General features: G+C 38.5%; 1 protein-coding gene across 2 annotated transcripts in view; it reads right to left on the bottom strand.

The window, feature by feature from the left end:
• LOC122794052 (mitogen-activated protein kinase kinase kinase kinase 5-like) overlaps window positions 1-19,182 on the bottom strand; it is a 1,947,254-nt gene that overhangs the window by 202,259 nt on the left and 1,725,813 nt on the right. For both annotated transcript variants that reach the window (XM_044062187.1, XM_044062182.1), the window contains exons 26-27: window positions 10,671-10,729; window positions 3,449-3,552 (exon numbers count right to left, since the gene is read on the bottom strand). In XM_044062187.1, the coding sequence (XP_043918122.1) occupies window positions 3,449-3,552; window positions 10,671-10,729 (163 nt within the window). The remainder of the gene's footprint in view (window positions 1-3,448; window positions 3,553-10,670; window positions 10,730-19,182) is intronic.

Genomic DNA, 19,182 nt, shown 5'->3' on the forward strand with positions numbered 1-19,182 from the left:
CATTGATAAGTGTAAAATGTTTTGAATGCTGTTTATTACAATACTTGACAGGAACACATAAATATGTGCAGCTCTGTGGCACAGAGGGATAAAGCTCTTACTGCAACCTAGAAGACCTAAGTTTGATTAGTGACTTTGGCTCTGAAGGGGCCACACAAGGAGAGTGGGGCTGAGTGGTTGACATCGGCTTACCGATCTTAGGGATGGGGGTGTGGCAGTCTAGGTTTGCTACTATAGCAGCACTAAAAGCCTGAGGAGCTTGATTTGGAGGTTGAGCATGTGCAGAAATGAGCATGCACTTACTGATGCAGCAGTTATGGTGCTCACAGGGATGCTGAGGGGTTGTGAGGTCAGGACACACTCCCCTGCAGCAATATGACATATCAACAGCGTCCTCAATCTTTTCATTGGTCCCAGAGGGGACATGTTGAGCCCTGGGAGGCTAAGGTGGCATTGGTAAACTTTTTAAATGAGAAGAGGAGCTAATAGCAACTGCAGGGAGGGAAAAAAGGACAAATAAATATGACTATAATGCAGATGATTCACAGCATGGATTCATGAGGGGTACTCTATGTTAACAAGTCTAGCAACTTTTTATAACACAGCTTCATAAAATGTAGATCTTTGAAGAAATTATAATGTCATATATCTGGATGCAAGCAAGACCTTTGGTACCGTGTCACACAATACTATTTTACAGATACTTTATTAATTAAATATAAATCAGTTTTTTATTCAGAGGATCACAGAGTGGCTTAAGGATAGAGTACAAAATGTATTTATACATGAAGAAATATCAGCAGGGAGAAAAATGAGAAGTGGAGTTATATACGGGGATCTGGCATCAGACTGGTATTGTTTAATAAGGTCTTCTCTGGCTTTCCAATGTCTGCAGACTTTTGGTTAATAAATATACCAATGACTGTACAATCAGTGCAACTATTCATAAAAGTGAAGATATTTTCATATTCAATAATGAAATAAATTCTGAATGAATTCATTAATGAATTAATTAAATTCTGAATAAATAAATTCATGAGCACTGAACTGATTTAAGTTTCAATACAAATATGTGCAAGGATATGAAATTTGCAAGATCAGACTGTACTATAGTTACACTGAGCAATTTCCAGCTCAAAGTAGTTGAATCTAGTATGGACTAAGGCATACAAACTGATCAAGGATTAATGTTTAATAAACATGCAGTAAACATTACGTATTAGGCATTACGGCAGTTAGGACTGCCATCAGCATTTTGTTCACTATACACGTCTTTGGACAGGTCTCTGACTACAATTTGGTATTTTTGTCAACTTATATTTGGAGACTTGAAGCATTAACAGATAGTTCAGAGGAACTTTAGTTAGCAAAATGTTACCTGGTTTTCAATACTAAATGCGCATTGAGAGACTCTAAAAAAGTTCAATATATAGAAACTTAAGAGGAAAGAAATGTCTTACATTTAAATCAGTGACTAATGCTAATAGCAGTCAGTGACTTCAAAGTAAAGGAGGCTGCAAGAAGCAACTAAATCAGTGAATCTAATTGGAATGGGGTGAGGTTCTATCTCATTAGGTCCATAACCATTACCTGTCACCAAATAATGGATGGGGTCATTCATTTTCATTCGTAGTCTCAGTGTGTGCTAAAGTGTTAGATGCCTGACTGCCATCAACAAGGCCAACCTTAGATGCAATGGACCCTTAGATGAAGGCCTTTGTTGAACCCCTGTTGTATGCTAGTCACCCTGCGCCTCCCCTGCTGTCCCCTCATCTACACAAAGTACTTCTTTCTTGTTTTGTCACACTTTGTATTACCTTTTAGCTTCCCCCACGTTTAACACAATTTTAGATTCTGGTCCAAATATAGCACCATATGGCTATTTATACCTTAACTAAATAAATATTTGCAAACATGGATTAAATGCCTTTAAATGGAACTACCTTTCTTGGTCAGAAATGTACTTTTGATATGCTTGCTCATTACATACTTGGGCAAAAATTATGCATTACTACGTGTTTTCAATACAGAGATTCACTCAGCATGTAAGACAAATCACACACCTATATATGTCAAAGCAGAATATTTCACCAGCACTATCATAAAATTAGGCGGTGATGAGCATCCACCCTCATCTACACACACACACAAATGCAGACACTTACCCATTCCAGTGCCCTGTCCTTTGAGACACAGCTGGATGTGTGAGGGACTGCTACTCCTTTGTGGAGTACTCCATGAAAGCAAACTGTAATTCCTTTTGGTACCATATTTTGGAATTGCAATTTGTTCCTCTGCTGTATCCAGCACAGTTGGGACAGCAAACATAATGAGCAGTATTTTGACTGGTACTGACTTGTTGTTTGCTTCTTCTTACTTGTTTCCTTATTCACCGTGCTGGATTAATTCCACTACCTCATCCACAGTCTTTCTTTTGGTGATGTCTGGGGATCATGGCAGCTCTTCTGCCTTGGCATTTACTCTATGCTGCACTGTCCAAGATTCTGCAGTATGTCCCTGTCGTATACTCTCTCTGTCTTTGTCTCACTTTGAGTCTCATTAGAACAAGAACACTCATCCATCTACCTGCTTAACTGAATAAAGTACTGGAAACTTCAACAAGGTGTCTTTATTCCTCCCACAGGGAGGGTATCAGAGAGACAGAGTCTACTAGATCTGCTAGCTAAAGTGATTTTATCTGGACTAATCCTTTATACTCTGTTAAATGTTAGTCCTGTCACCCTCTGGGTCACAGGTGTGATACCAGACTTCACTCGAGCCCACTGGATTACCTCTCTTTTCTTTTTAGAAAGTGGTATAACTTACAGACAGCTACATTTTGAAGCGCAAGTTATAGGAATCATCTTTTCAAATTGTGTGTTCTTCAAAACCTTCATATATTCCTGTTGCCAGCTGAAATACATGCACAATTTTGCTTGGAAATGAAAGGCCTTCTTCCACTATGAGTAACCTTATAGTTAGAATAATTATGTAGCACTAATGGGGTTGGGGATGGAGTGTTAATTGCCCCTAAAAACACTTGCATTGGGAAATTTACTGTGGTCAGAGAACTCAGAAACTGACAAAGCTGTGGTGTTGAGCTATGTGTTGGAGTGGGGCTGTTTGAAACTTTTTCTCATTAACTATTTTTGTTAATGTGGAATCCTCTGGTAGTGAAACAGCATGTGGCTCCTACAAACTACAATATAACCTGTGGTGCATTGTACAACGGTCTTAAAATTCAGTAAAGAGTGGTGTTTGCAGCAGTCTTACGAGAAAGGGTTTAACAGATACAGGAGAAACTCAATTTTAGTTTAAGTATTCATGCACTTTGTGTGCTTTTAAAATGTTTTTCCAAATTACATTTTTATGTAAACATTAACAAACAGAATTTATCATTAGGTAGATTTAATCACACTAGAAAAATGCAGTTTAAGGAATGGCTTACCCTTACAAGCAGGAACTTCTGCATAGGTTCATACCACTGTAGCAATATTACACTGGACTCCAGTGCCCCACATAGATAACAGGATCCATTGTCTTTATTATTCACTAAAAGTAGGGAAAAAGAATAATAGTGTGCATCCGTTAATATGACAGTCCTAGTAAAATGCTTTATTAGCACTGAAAAATAATTTTGAGCACTTGGCTCATTTTCTAAAGCATTATTTTAGTAGGTGCTTGTCTCAATAGAGCTAATCACTAAAGAAATGTACATACATTGAAACATTTGTCTAGCTGAAGAAATATGTTACAAGTTCTACATCCTCTACAGCTTCTTCTGGGTAAGGTAGTATACAAGTACACATGAGATACTTACCATAACACTGGAGACTTGTCTAGATGTTTGCAGACGATAACGTGCACAGGAATACTGTTGGCAGCTATTAAAATGACTTAGCCAAAGTCTTCCCATTGTCAACCTGAATATCAGTCAAAGGATCACGGAACATAAGTTCCCCTCATTTTTTTCTATTTTAGCCATCTGAATGAGGGCCATCCTTGGATATCAGAGAAGCAGAGAGCAGGAGTGAGAAACAACTAGTAATATCGAACAGACACGGTAACACACAGAACATATCTGCAGATGAACCAAGAGATAGAGAAATGAAATTTACATATGCTGCAAGAGCCTTTTTTGAAGATTTACTTCCTATAATAGTATTTTGTATGACGAATCTATTACTGCAGTAAAATAACTTGAAACAGGTGATTAAATAATAAGGATGAAAAGGTTATGCCTTTCATGTCTGCACCAGCTGCCACAAGACTGCTGCAATCCTACAGATATTATCCAGACTTCTTTAACTTTCTGAAAGGAACAATGCATTGTTGAAGCTGTGACTAATACCTGGGCTACTCAACCATTTCAGTACCTCCATTGTAACAGGCAATGTATGCTGGTCTTTTTCTTCAGGTTTATTCATTTGTAGAGTTCACAGTGGACAGAGGTGATCCTTTTTCACTTTCTTGGTGTAATGTATAAATTTAATTATATACCTAGTCACATATGTCATAAAATCCTTAACATTTGTCCTCTTCTGCAGTACACTATTAATTGTTGATATTTGTGCCAGTTTCTGGCCTGGCTTGTGCCTAAAGGGGGAAAAGAGTGATCAGTCTAACTAATCATTTACAAAATAAAAATAAATACTATTATGTATTTATTTGCAGTCTGGTTTATGAGACAAATGTGCAATCTCAGATATGAAAAAAAAACAAAAAACACTGCAGGCAGCTATAATATGCTCCTTGTAAAAACATCAAACCACTATCTGTACTAAAGAAATGGTGACCCTCCATTGAGGCAAGTCTTACTATGTTACTGAATGTCAGAATTCATGGCATGGCCTTAAAAGGAAACAATTTGCCTATAATTGTAGATAGTGATGTTCATTTGCTGATGTTTGGAAATGAGATGCTGAATACATTTTATGTGTGGTCATATGCTACTAATGTCTGATATGACCATGTGACAGCTTGGTGCATTTGTTAGTATAGACGGAGTAGTAACACCCAAATAAACCCAGATAAAGGAATTCAACAGGGGATTTTAATCTTTTAGTAAGCATTTCACACTATCGAGTAGCGTTCAAAAGACACGTGTGAATGGGCGTGTCTTCGCTGAAGGTTGGGTGTTGGGCTGGCAACTCAGCATCATAAAAATCTACTGCCAATCATTAGCTGACCGGGGTTCCGCTGTAGCGACCCCTAACCAGGAAAAGCCGAAAAGACAAACAAACAAGTAAGCATTTCACACTATCAGTTTTCCTATTACGATTTTTCAATCTATTCCACCCTTAAATGGACTGAAATTGGGACCAAAAAGTATCTGATCGTTCTCCTAGGATGTCTCATTAAAGTAATTTCTTGATTGTTATTTTATGCAACAAAATATATAAACCTGCTCTGCTGCAGACAGAGGTATAATGGTTATCAAATGATAAAAGGAAATAATTCAGTTCAATTAAATCTGGACTTCAGGCTTCCCATATAATAGATTCCTTTTTCCTGCATCATTACAGACTATACAAAGGCAAGGTAAACAATAAAGCTCTGGTTGTGTGACTTCACAATAAAATGAATTAAGCACAAAATCAGTGACTCAAGTTCTTGACATTTTCAGTTTATGTTATCTGAATTCATTGTGTAATTTCAGCCAGTTCAGACTACATGTTTTAGAGGATTTGTTCACCTCTCCACTGATAAAGTTAGTCTGGTTGCCACTATGGTTAACCAGGCATATGTCATGCTTGCCATACTGTGCACATTTTAAAAAACATACTTATTTTGTACAATGTTATGGCCTAACATTTATATTTGCTTTAAAATGGAAATATAAATGGAATATTCTCATGTTTTATGGTTATGCTATATTGTCAAATGGACTTTTTTTTTAATGTCTCGTTGGAAAAAAATGGATTTATGCTCAACTTTCTGGTACTATGAGTGGTTCAGGTTTGGAGGAAGGTAGGAGATCACATTCTGGAAGATGCCATACAATTCCAGAAATCCTGGTGAACTCTCTAGTTTGTGATTATGGATAAAGCACAAATAACTTACGTAACTTACACTGTCATGCATTAATTATGCAATAATCTATGGCAGGGGGTGGATTATGGTGGGATTTACTTTCAATGGCAAGGTGTGGTCCTTAGGATGAAGCCAGAGTGACAAAACACACTGGACAAGAGGAAGTAAATGTAATTCCCAGTAGGAGCACAACAGGTAGAACACTCACCGTGGGTACTGGAAGACCAGAAGGCTGTGGCTTCTATTCCCACTAAAGGTGAATGGATTGCTGACTTTACAGTGCAGCATTACTGGGGTGCAGCATTCATGAGTGTGTTATTCTTTGGCTGAGACATTAAACTGAAGTGTCATCTGCTTAAATTGGTAGCTCAGGTGGATGTAAAAGATCCCATGACACCTATCAAAAAGAGTGGGGGAAATTCCATGATGCCCTGACCAAATTTGTCTTAGTAATATAAATACTACCTCTGGTCTCCCATGAAAAGAGGCCATTAGCCTAGTCGGACTAACAAGGTCAATGAAATATAAATACAAATAAGTGACCCACCCCTTTGTCAAGGATTGTTATGACTGTATCATGGTTTTAAATAAGCTAACGAGTTTTTAACACTGGAAAAAATGCTAGCCAGTCACAGTGGGTTGTATGACAGTTGTGCACTTTTTGTTTTATTTACTTTTGTAACTTTCTTTTTTTTTCATTTTTAAACTGATGTGATGCTTTAAGATGGTCACAGGAAAATCTTACATTTGCAGGAAATGTGGTTTCCTGTCATTAGTATAGTTGTAGTAAGCCTCTGTAAGCCATTTTTTTAGAAAGAGATAGATTCAAGATTCCAAAGATTTTATGCAGAAAAAAATGGAAGAGGACTTGAGTTTTGGTAGTCACTTATGAGGATGGTGTCTCCGCAACAGTTTGAATGGTCAGACTTTATTTAAAACTGCAATGCGAGTTATTGAGGTCAGCCTTTCAGTGGGACATATTTCAGGGCAACTATCTCCTAAAACGTTCATTCAGCCCATGATTTGTTTCTGTTTCATTTGAATAACACATCCTGTAAACTGAATGCTTGAATCGACTTGGTCATGAAGGCTTATCTCTTGTCACCAGGTCTGCACAAGAGTCACCAGTTAATCTTCATCTGTCCCACCCCTTCTCCAACATTGCATATTTTCATCACACTATGATTTAAGGTTTGTTGGTTTATTTTTCCATTTGTCAATATCTCTGATTTTTTTCTTTATGTTAGTTCATATATAATTTCACATAACTATGTAATTTAACTTTACTTGCACTATTTATTGCCTCTGAGCAAGGGTTATGGCTGAAAAAGGTCATTGACCAAGTCCACCTATCCAGTTACAGAATAGTAAATAAATAAATAATATTATATTATATTATATTATATTATATTATATTATATTATATTATATTATATTATATTATATTATATTACATGATATCATATTATATTATATATTTTTTATTGTTTGGCTGTGTAATGCAGTAGTTTACAGTCATTATTTCTAAATAAATTTTGAATTTAAAATACTAAAACAGAACTATATTCAGAAAGCACTCCATCAAGCTTGATTCTGAAACAGTATGTGTTATTTCAGCCAAATAGGTTCATAGGTTGGTACTAGGCTATCAGCCCTAGGGCCTATACAAGCCTAGCCATAACAATTCCCTGGCTATTTCTTCCCACATTATTTACTTTAATTTTGTTCTCTATGTAGCTTAATTTCCTGTGCAAGACAGGTACAGCAAATGAAGGCACTGTTCTTGGTTGAAAAGTAGCATTGCTTTGCATGGTATGAACATATTTTTGTAAAAGGAAATTCTGAAATGTAGCTGAACACTTGGAATGTGCAGAACCTGCCCACTGTGGCTGTTGTCAGCAGTATAGTTTATTTTTTCACTAATTATTTCAAATGATAAAACATAACCAACAGGTATGCGAAAGATATTCTGCAATTTGTAGAGACATAAGTGGTCGAGGCTTAAGTGGATGAGGTTTCTGACCACTGATTTTAACTTGCTAGTGTTCAGCTGAGGTTTTCAACATAAATCATTTCCAGCTGGTTTATATTTGTGCGCAGTAATTTCTTTTCTTTTCTTTGTTGTGTGGCTCTCAAGTTAGTTTAAGTAAGGGAAGCCCTGCAAAGGTGTGTTTTTATAGTTGTTTCAAGAGGCTTTAGCCACTTGAAACTCAGGGAGGTACAGTGGAACCTATTGGTGAACACAGTACATCACCAGGCTCCTTTTTGTTATGCACAACATCCCAGAATATCTGCAATGTGTAGCTGGGAATTATCAATATAAAATAAAAGTGATTGCTTGCAGGAGACATGGTAAGCAATTTCTGTAGCTTTATCAGTTTTTGAATATGTCATTGTTGTGAGACTGACTGTGTGTGTGTGTGTGTGTGTGTGTGTGTGTGTGTGTGTGTGTGTGTGTGTGTGTGTGTGTATGTGTGTGAGAGAAAACCAGAATAAAGAGAAAGTACATGGCAGGTTGGAGATCACTACTGGTACTCAAGTCCCAGTCACTGGAAAACCACTTTAATACCTGGGAATCGACTGTCTTGTAGCTTGGCTAGGCTGCTACTTGTGCTTGAACCTGAATATGAGTTTGGGCAAGTAGTCTAGTTGGAAAAAAATGGATTTATGCTCAACTTTCTGGTACTATGAGAGGTTCAGGTGTGAGCGTTGCTCATGCTCAAACTCAAGTATGAGTCTGGGCAAGTAGCTGTGTGGTGGGAGAGAGGACTTGGGATTGGAGCTAGGAGGGGGAATTTAGGATTAGGGAGAGGGAAGGGAGTTTTAGATTTAGGGAATAAAAGGGGGATTTAGGTTTAAGGAGGGGAGGGTTGGAGTTTTAGGTTTAATCCTGAGTTTAAGTTTAGGAAGGAGAGTTGGAGTTTTAAGTTTAGGGAGCAGGAAGGGAGTTTTAGGGTAAGGAAGTGATCAGGAAAGTTAGGTTTAGGGAAGGGGGTTTGGAGTTTTACGGTTACTTGGCAATCAAAGACTTTAAGGTTAGGGATGGGGCATGGATGTTTAGAGTAAGGGACTGAGGAATCAGACTGGGAACTGGGTGGGAGTTTTAATTACAGTGTAAGTCTAGCATGGCTATATAGATTATAGGATCTGGTGTTGAGCTGTGTAGAAAAAGAGATTGGGCTAGTGGGAGTTACAGCACTTGCTTTTTGAGTAAGTGGCAGCTAGCAGGTGTACCATGAGCTACTAGCATATAGACACCTGTAGCAGACCTGTCAAGCTATGCATGTATGCTGATCTTTCTTCCTACATAAGATATCCTCAAATGGGAAGTACACTCTTGGAGAAACAGAAAGCAAGTCATCTTTAGTAGCTGTAGTCATTACCTACAAGGGAAGACATCTAGGAAGTGTGAGACACTCTACTGAATCTAAGGATTCTGACTCCCTGCTAGGAGAGGGCCCCCTTCTTTGAGTAGAGGGGATACTCAGTACATAGGGGTTCAATTGAGATAGCTAGCTCTGAATAAAATGCACAGAGTCATGGGACAACTTGAATCAGTCATGGACAGGGGCTAAGAGGCAGGAGAGTGTGAGAATTTACCTATTATTTGAGGTACAGGCAATGACATGGAACTGTTCTGGATGGACATCCTGTGTTTGGATGTGAGGGGTCCTCTTGAAAGGGATACTTGATCTTGATATCTGGGCATCTATGACCTCCACCTTTTGGCTAACATTGTCATAAGCAAGGGCCAAGCCACTTCCTTCCTCTCCATCTCTGACAGAAAACTGGGCATCAGTATGGGATGCTTTTAGAGAGGCCTTTGGACCAATAACTAGTCATCCGGCATTGATGCAGGAGGACATCCCAGGCTTTGATGGCATTCCTGTTGGGAAATGCTAGAGGTCACATACAGAAAATGTGCCTATGTAAAAGTGTCTGTCCTGACCCAGAGTTCTTCAGCCCAGCACAATCCTCTGGGTTGAAGCAGCATCCTTTGTCTCCTTTTGTCCATTTACTTTTAGGGGCATCACGATGTACTTTTTTGTCTCCAGTGGGACAAATACTACAGGCCATAAAATGCCAGAGAACAAGGTTTCAAGGCTTTTCTTGTCCATATGACTCTGGACAGACTGCTCCTTTCACTTTAAAGTCTTTCTGTTGAAATCAGCACAAATATGGTTGGTGGTGTCATGTTCTGCTCTCAAGCAAGAAACACACTATATATCATAAGCTTTATAAGGAATCTGCCTGTCATTCATTAACTTTGTCTGGGTCAGTCATACTTTATACAAATACCAGTCATCCAACCCGAATAACTAAGTACTAACCAGATCACAGCAATGAATGGAAAAAGATTCTGCAGTGGAGAACTTATCCAACAAATCTAGAGGAAAAGGCCAAACTAACTGCTACACTGATGATGCTGCATATATACTTTTCTGAACTGTGTTGCAGTAAGAAATAAAAGATGACAGCACTGGCTGCCCATTTATATTGGGAATGTGTTGTCTTGTTTTTGATTATGTTTGGTTTTCATGACTTGAAACCTGTAGCTAGGAAGTTCCTTAGAAACATTGTCCATAAGTGTTGACCTTTTTAAAGTTATGATGAGCAAAATATAAAACTTTACTTACCCACTGAGCACATTCTGCAGCCCTTTGTGTCTGGAATCTTTGTAGTTGCTGCAGCTTTTCTGAAAGGAAAGCAAAATATAGTAGTGAGAGTCTACGTTTCAGGTTATGATGTACTTGTACTGCAGAAGGCTGTATCAATAGACGTAAGTGAAATAATGCAGAAATACAGCAAATGCTGGCTATGATAGCTTGATTACAATTAAAATGCAAAATGCATTAAATCATGAGTGGTGAAGACAGTATTTAGTTAGTTCTTTTATTTGTTGTTACTGTGTGATTGAGCAGGTTGGGTAATTGAAGAAGTATGATGCCCCAGTTTAGAAGCTGGCAAAGTGGATCATACATTAGATAATACACAACTGAAAGGCAGTTTATAGCTGAAATGCATTCAAGTTCACAGCTGTGTTACAGAACTAATAAAAGCTTCTAACAAGTTTCAGGGTGAGATTCAGAACATTATAATGTTAGCTTAATTAGCAAATATTACAGTTTAACAAAGGTGCCATATGCTCATATAAAAATCATTTTACTTTTGTTGTTTAGTCATTTAATTAAGTCCAACTCTTTGTGACTTCAATGGCTTTAGCACAACAGGCCTGTCTTTCAACAACTGATTATTGAAGTTCTTACAGATTTATATTCATTAATTTTATAATGCTGTCTGCCCATTTTAGGCCCTGCTGCCCCCTTCTTTTGCCCTCAATCTTTTCCATTATGAGGTCTTCTCCAGTAAATCCTGTCTTTACCATGTTTGGTCAAAGTACACAAGTTTTAGTTTTACTGTAAGAACTTCCAGTGAACAGTCTTGATTTATTTCCTTAAGTATTGACTTATTTGATTTTCTTGCTGTCCATGGAATTCTCATTTTTTTCCAAAACTCAGCAGTGTAAAACTATTGGTTTTCCAGTGCAGTCTTATTTACAGTCCATCTCTCACAGCCATATCTTGTTACTGAGAAAACCAAAAACTTTGACTACATGGACCTTTGCCAACATTGAGATGTCTTTGTTCTTTAAAATCTTATCCAGATTTGCCATAGCTTTCCTTTGAAGAAATGAGTCTTTCAAGTTTCATGGCTACAGAATCTTGGCGTTAGGAAAATAAAATCGGACAATACTTCCACTTTTCTGCCATCTGTTTGAAGAAATTTGATTGGGCTAGATTACATAATTTTATTTTTTTTGACACTGAGAAATGCACATAACTTTTGTGATTTCTACTTTTACCTTCACCTATAGGCTCTTCAACTCTTTTTAATTTTTGTACGATTTTGGTGGTATAGTTTACATATCTGATGTTATTAACATTTATCTTAGTAATTTTGATTACAGTATATGATTCATCTAACCCAACATTTCACATAACACATTCAAAATATAAATTATATTAGTAATGTGACAATATACAGCATTGTCACACTCCTTTACCGGCCTTGAATCAGTGTGTTATTCCATATTCGGTTCTAACTGCTGTTTCTTGTTTTGCAGACAAACTTCTCAGGAAACAAAGTTGTCCAGTATTTCCATTTCTGTAAGAACTTGTTGTACTTAGTTATGGCATATACAAAGGCTTTAGGATAGTAAGTAGGAGAGAATATTTTTCTAGAACCCCCTTACTTTCTCAGCTAATGTTAGCAGTTTGGTGTTTAATTTTATAATGCTGTCTGCCCATCTGTGCCCCTTCAAAAATCAGCTTTTGGATTACACATCAACCAGTACCACTCTGTATATCAATTTAACTGAGATCACAAGTAGGTGATAACAAACTGACCAACTAAAGCCATAATATTCACATGGACTTATTTTCTTAAGAAACACTTTTAAAAGTTACTTAATGGCAATGCTATCAAGGTTTTCTGTGATGCTCTTTAGAATTACATTGATTCATACAGAGAAAGATAGGAGAAGGTATGTCTATCAGAGATGTTTTGATCTATGGCATACTTAATAGTCTGGAAGATGAAGGAACATCACAGAAGCAGTGAAGCAGCCTGGCAACAACCTTGGATACACTTGCTCTCTAAGAGTGCAGCAGGTTCCTCTTTTGAGATCTGTATGCATTAGGTTTCATATAATTCAGTCAGCCCCTGTTTGATCAGCAGAATATCAAAGATTGAATATCAAAGACTGAACAATGATGCTACATGCAAAGAGCTATAAGGATGGATCTGGCTATAAATGCCTGCCTGGAAGGCTGTAAATGTTTTGTAGTCTTTAGACACCCCTGCTGTCAGTGATAGGTCAGATACTAGGGGAGCATGGAAGACCCCAAATCCAATAGTCCTTTGAATTTCAGAGAACAGTAATAAACTGGTATTTTAACAGATCACGAATAGTTGAGACACTCAAGTAGAATTCAGGTCTAAGCAATGTCTGAAGGTCACTTATGAACCTGTTCAAATAAGTAATTGCAAGATCAGATAGTTTTAGTTTTTTCTAGGCTGTTTGCTTACCAATCTTTTCTTATCTCTAGCTTCCCATGATATTGCATTGTCATCTGAGAGGTGGAATGTCATCCATGCATCCATCAGCATCTCCTCTTTTCGTATATTCCATTACCCAATAGTAACCCGTAAGAGTGAGACTCCCACAATGCCAGACCCACTAACTGATGCATACTTCCATACATTAGACTGTTCCCCAGCTACAAAGTGCATGCGCTTGATAAGATGTTGTCCTTGGCCATTGGCCCTTACTCTGGTTGCTGGAATACCCAGCTTATATTATGTGTCAGGCATGCAGTGTAGTAGGCTGCTTTTCCTTCATGGAGTGTGCCTTTACAGAGATTCTATACAATTCATCCATTCTCTGATACATGCTCACTTCAGGTCATAAGGAACCAAAGCCTCTTGTGACATTTAATGGGCACAAGACAATGAAACTTATATCAAATGTGCAACAATTCCATCTCAGGGTGTATACATGTATATATATATACACACACACACACACACACACACACACACACACACACACACACACACACACACACACACACACATATATACAAATCCAAATGGAGACAGTAAAGATTATGTCTTCTCTGCACAAAAAGGCAGCAAAGTCAGGAATCGATCTGAAGAGCCAGACCCTGTGATGCAGCAGTGATGGACTACTGTGTCACACAGTGATGACCTCATTACAAGTTAAACTAGATATTAGAGCAGAATAGGCAGTTCAGTAGTTAGGGGATTTACAGTCAGATATGCTATGCTGTGTGAACGCTAAAAGTACAAAAGTAGAAATGTCTGTATAGTTATAGCTAGCATGTTAGGTAGCTATCCAAACCTTTGGAGTGAATCACAATTATTTTATTATATAATTACCCATAAAACAGCTAAACCTTGCAAAGGCTCTCTGCAATTTTGCACTGTAAGGTTCAGAGTTAGTAAGAAAAGAAGTGCATTCCTCCAGTAGTCATCAGCCACCAGTCACTAGTCACCACTGGAGTCTCCCAGAGACCTCTCCTGTTTGGCATCTACTTTTCTGATGTAAAAGCCAATACCAAAGAGCTCTGGCTAAGTTTGCAGATGACTACAAGCTAGGAGCTGTCAATGAATCTCCACATGACTTAGCCATCCTGCAGTAAGGTTTGTTCCAAACAAATAACTAGTGTCAAAATCACGGGCTGAAACTTAGTGCCACAAAATACATTACTGTATCTTTTGGGAAGTCATCTTCCCCAGGGAACTACCACATTGACAATACGCCTCGACAAGTTGACGCAGAGTTTTGAGATTTGGGAACTTATGTGGGCAGTGATGTAACTTTTGATCAGCGTTATGTCTTTTGTTGTAAGAAAGTCCTTCTATATTGCACAGCTTATAAAAAAAGGTATTGGGTATACATCCATGGGTGTCACTGACACCCATTATTCAGCCCTCATTAGGTCAGTCATTCAATATAATGTGCCTTTTGGCTTGTATCTATCCAGACACGTGACAACTGGAATGCCTACAGAGATACCTTAGTAAAAGGATACAAGGCCTAAACAACATGTCCTATATGGACGACTCAAAGCCCTGTCACTATATTGAGCTGTGTCTGGCATACAGGACACCCTCTGACCCATTACTGATGGATTTACTGCACATCAACAAGTCAAATGGCATCAGAAATACTTGCTCTACAGATCTAAACCTCTTCTACTACATCAACAGAATGGTTTGGAGAGACAACTATATCTCGCAGCGGATACCTCTGCTCTGGAACAGACTACCTATCCACATAATACATACTTCACCCGTCCATTTTCCACTTTGACCTATGGAGAGAAAACTGAAAATTTACCCCAGGACTGCCCCGTGTACTACTAATAGACAAAGGCAACTCCTAAGTGCTTTGTCCCATATTTGGGTCCCCTTGAATTATCTATGGTATGATCCCAGTTATTCTCATTAGGGATAATATACGATTATCTACCATGGGATGGGTAAGATCAATCTCTAACCAAATGGGATAGGTTAATTCAAACACAAAAACAGAAACTTGCCTGGCTTAAAATGGCCTGCAAGGGCAACTAGCCTAGTACTTACCTATGAACCTATTTCATGCTAGTGGGGACAAACCCCTTAGTGGTAAGGCAAAAAAAGCCTTAGAGGTAACAAATCAAGTAACTCGGTAGCAGTGCCCAACAACATTTTTTTCACTTTAGCTTGTTACTATGAGAGAATAATGTAAAGCTGAGGTTTGGTTCCACCCAATACTTGTAATCAAGGAATGGGTTTAGAAAATTAGGCCATGTTAACACTGATACAGAAGCAATGGTTCATAGGTAGGTACTAGGCTATTGGCCCTAGGGCCTATACAGCCTAGCCAAAAAGGTACCCTGGCTTTCGCCACCCAAGAAAATTATTTTCCTGTGCCCCTGTCGACCAGAGCCACAGAAGTGATCCCCAGGGTGAATTTCCTATTTCCCATCCAATCATCAAGATTTTTCTTGAAGAGAGCTAATGAGGAGCACTGTTTGACATAGATAGGTAGTCTGTTCCAGAGTATGGGAAGTCTCTGGGACAGGAATCTATCCCTCCAGCATGTTCTGTTTATTGTGGTGACAAGGTTTAGGTCCCTACAGCGTGTAGTTTGGAAGGATTGTGATTTCTTTAAGTGGAGCATGTCCAACAGCTCTGGGTTTGACATAGCTTTGTATGTTAGGCAGAGATCGCCTCTGAGTAGGCAATATGTGACGGAGTAAAGCTGGAGTTTTTTGAGAAGGTCTGCGTAGGGTATCTGTTTGAGGCCAGTAATTCTCTTTGTGAGGTATTTCTGTGCCCTCTCCAGTTGTTGTAGATGTCTTGTGAGGTACATACCAAAAGGGGCGCTATACTCTATAATGGGTCTAATGAGTGATGACTAGAGGGGAAGAATGACCTCTTTTTTTCTGGATGAGAAATCTTTTGTGATGAGGTGTGCCACGTAGAAGGATTTCCTGACCACTGTGGCAATGTAATTATCAAAGGAGAGACTACTGTCCACCTGTGTCCCAAGGTCTCTTATCACACTTTCGGTGTTAAGTAGACTACCACCTATGTGGTAGTTCATGGGTACAGAGTTTTTACCAAAAGGGATGACAATGCAATTTTTGGAATTGAGCTTCAGGCCATGGCTTTGACACCAGGCATCTGTCTCAGTGAGGCCCTTTTGTAGGATGTCCACATCATTAGGAGTTTCGATTACGGCACCCAGTTTGCAGTCATCCGCAAACTTCGTTAGCCAAAGACCTTCTGTGTTAGCCTGTACTTCAGAGAAGTATATACCAAACAGGAGAAATAGTTTGTTTTGATTAACAAAACATTTCACATAATATATAGTTGGCATAGCCCTGTAATTAGAGACTGTCATAAGGGATCTAGGCACTCTTGTTGATAATGTCTCCACAGTAGTTTGGAAAGTCTTCTGCCTGGCTCATCTAATTTCCAAAGACATCGCCTCTAGGTCTGGAGAAGTCGTAATTTGCCTTTAATTTTTATCTCAACAGACGCATTATTGAATATATAGCACCCCCTTTAGCATGTATGTGATCAACCAGTCCTGTACTACCTTTCATTCGTTTTCAATGTTACTATACTATGTATTCACCAAGAATGCAATCTATCATCTCTTCTTAATGTACTGCTCACATCTTTTCAATGTGTTAGGGACGTATGTAATGTGCATCCAGGCTGAAACTGAAAACAGTCCATTTGGATAAGCTTTCTACTCTAGAACATGCATACATAATTAAATAATAAATGTATTTATTTATTTTACATTTGTTTACCAGAGTCCAACTGGACAGAGCATACAGTTATTAAATACAGCAGATAATAATATATGATTGCATACGATATTTACATAAGCATAGTGGTTTAGACATAAAATTAAAAGTATAGCAGGAAGTAACATATGATTGTTGTTCATACGGTATGTTTAGTAGAGATAATCTTGAAGATGTAGTGAAAATAAGACATGAAAGGAAAAACTAAAAAATCCTAGTCAGATAATCTTGAAGATGTAATGAAGATAAGAGAAGAAAGGAAGAACTAAAAGCACTAGCCAGTTTGTCAAAGGAGGAGAATATAGACAAGTTCATATGAGGTTCATTGACATTTTAAGGGAAAGCTTTACTCAGTCTAGGGGAGAGTTAATGGGTATAGATGGGACAGTGGGGAGTACGCGGCAGTGAGTTGGTAACTAACGTGTGATAATATATAGAGCATCTATGGGAGTTTTAAAGAAGAGGTTAGATATGTCAGCCAGGTGCTAGGCAGTTGCATGTCCAGGAGTTGCTTAGGTAGGAAATATGCTGTTTTTTTTAAGATGACTTTGTTAGGTTGTACCCTGATTTGTAGTGGTAGGGAGTTCCAAGTCTTGGCACTGTTGCTAGAAGGGTTCCTATTAGATGACCGAAGACGCATTCTATCGAATACATCTTGGTTGAACTTAAAACAACGAAAAGGCAAAATAGCGAAGCGGCTTTTAAGTGAATTCTTTCCCAGGGAAAGAATTTGCTTGGCCGCTTCCATTACTTTGCTGTTTTTGGCATTGTATTGCGATCTCGGAGTTGGTCTATTTAAGAAGGGGGGTGTGGGGTGTGAAGCCCTCCACTTTATGTATTCTTTCAATTTTTTTTATTTTTTTTGGAACAGCGATTTCTTCTGAGCTTTCGAGATTGTAAGCTTTCGCTTACATAGGGTCGATTATTCATCATTCACTTTTTTAAGCATTCAATGATATAATATAGACCTTGCTAGAATACAGGGAGTCACCAGAGCTGTATGGCTTTTGGAGATTGCAATTTGTACCTTGTTAGTAGATTTAAGTTCTCGGTTATTCGAGTAGAGGGTGATCAGGTCTTCTTAGGCTGGAGTTTTGTCAGGATGGTACAGTATTTGGTGAGCTAGAAGAAGTTAGTTTAGAGCTAAGGTGTTTGGAAGTTTCAACCAGGAAAGCTATTTTAGGGTTTGATAGTGGTGGGTGCAGTAGGAGGAGTTTGTGGCAAATTCTGCTATTTTGTTGTAGCATACTGATAGCTTGTTTAAATTACTCTTGTTTAGATTAATTAGGATAGGAGAAGCACACAGTAAGGTAGAGAGAAGATGGGTACAAGCTAGGGTAACTTTACTGTTGCTGGTTAGGAAGTTTTTACATCTGTAAAGAGTACTTAGTTTTTTGTTGACTTTGGTTATTGTATGAGCTTTGTGCTTGTCAAATTTCATACTATTGTCAACAATGACCCCTAATAATTTGGTTTGTGTGATGGGGAGATAGGAGTATTATCTGATGCAGAACTAGAGATCGGGGGAGTAGGTACTACTCCTTTGGAAAGATGGAAGAGCATAAGCTGGGTCTTTATAGAATTTAGCATTAGCTGGGAGTTTGTTAGCCAGGTTTCGATGGATGTAAAGGTTTCTTGGATCTTGATGTGAAGTTGTTGGAGGATGGGGGCAGAGCAGATTAAGGTGGCGTCATCAGCGTATTGAACCAGATTTGCTAGAGGGCTAGAGGGGTGGCTTTGTGAAGATTATGTGTAAATATAGTGAAAAGTAGGGGTCCTAGGACTGATGCTTGGGGTACTCCTAGCTTTACAGGAAGTAGGGGGGAAGGGGAGTTTTTCCACTGAACAGCTTGTTGGCATTGGGAGAGGTAGTTTTGAAACCATAATAGAGTGGGGGTAGTTCATTTTAATTCTGAGATTGATGTTAGAATTTTTGTATGGGAGACTGTATCAAACGCCTTTGATAAGTCAAGGAAAATTGCAGACACTAGTTGGCCGTTGTTGTGTTGCATATTTACTAGGTTACTAAAATAGATGAGGGGAAGTGGTAGTGCTATGGCTGAGGTGGAATCCGAGCTGAGTTTCGGCAAGAAGATTGTTGGAGAGGAGATGTGTTAGGATCTGGGTGTGGATACATTTTTCCAGTATTTTAGCCAATGGGGAAAGTATAGCTATAGGGCGGTAGTTTGTTAGGTCAGTGGAGGTGCCACCTTTGTATATTGGTATAATTTATGAGATTTTCCAGAGAAGTTGCACC

This window comes from Protopterus annectens, chromosome 1.part0 (genome assembly GCF_019279795.1).
Source record: "Protopterus annectens isolate FY-2018-M chromosome 1.part0, PAN1.0, whole genome shotgun sequence".
Taxonomy (NCBI): domain Eukaryota; kingdom Metazoa; phylum Chordata; order Ceratodontiformes; family Protopteridae; genus Protopterus; species Protopterus annectens.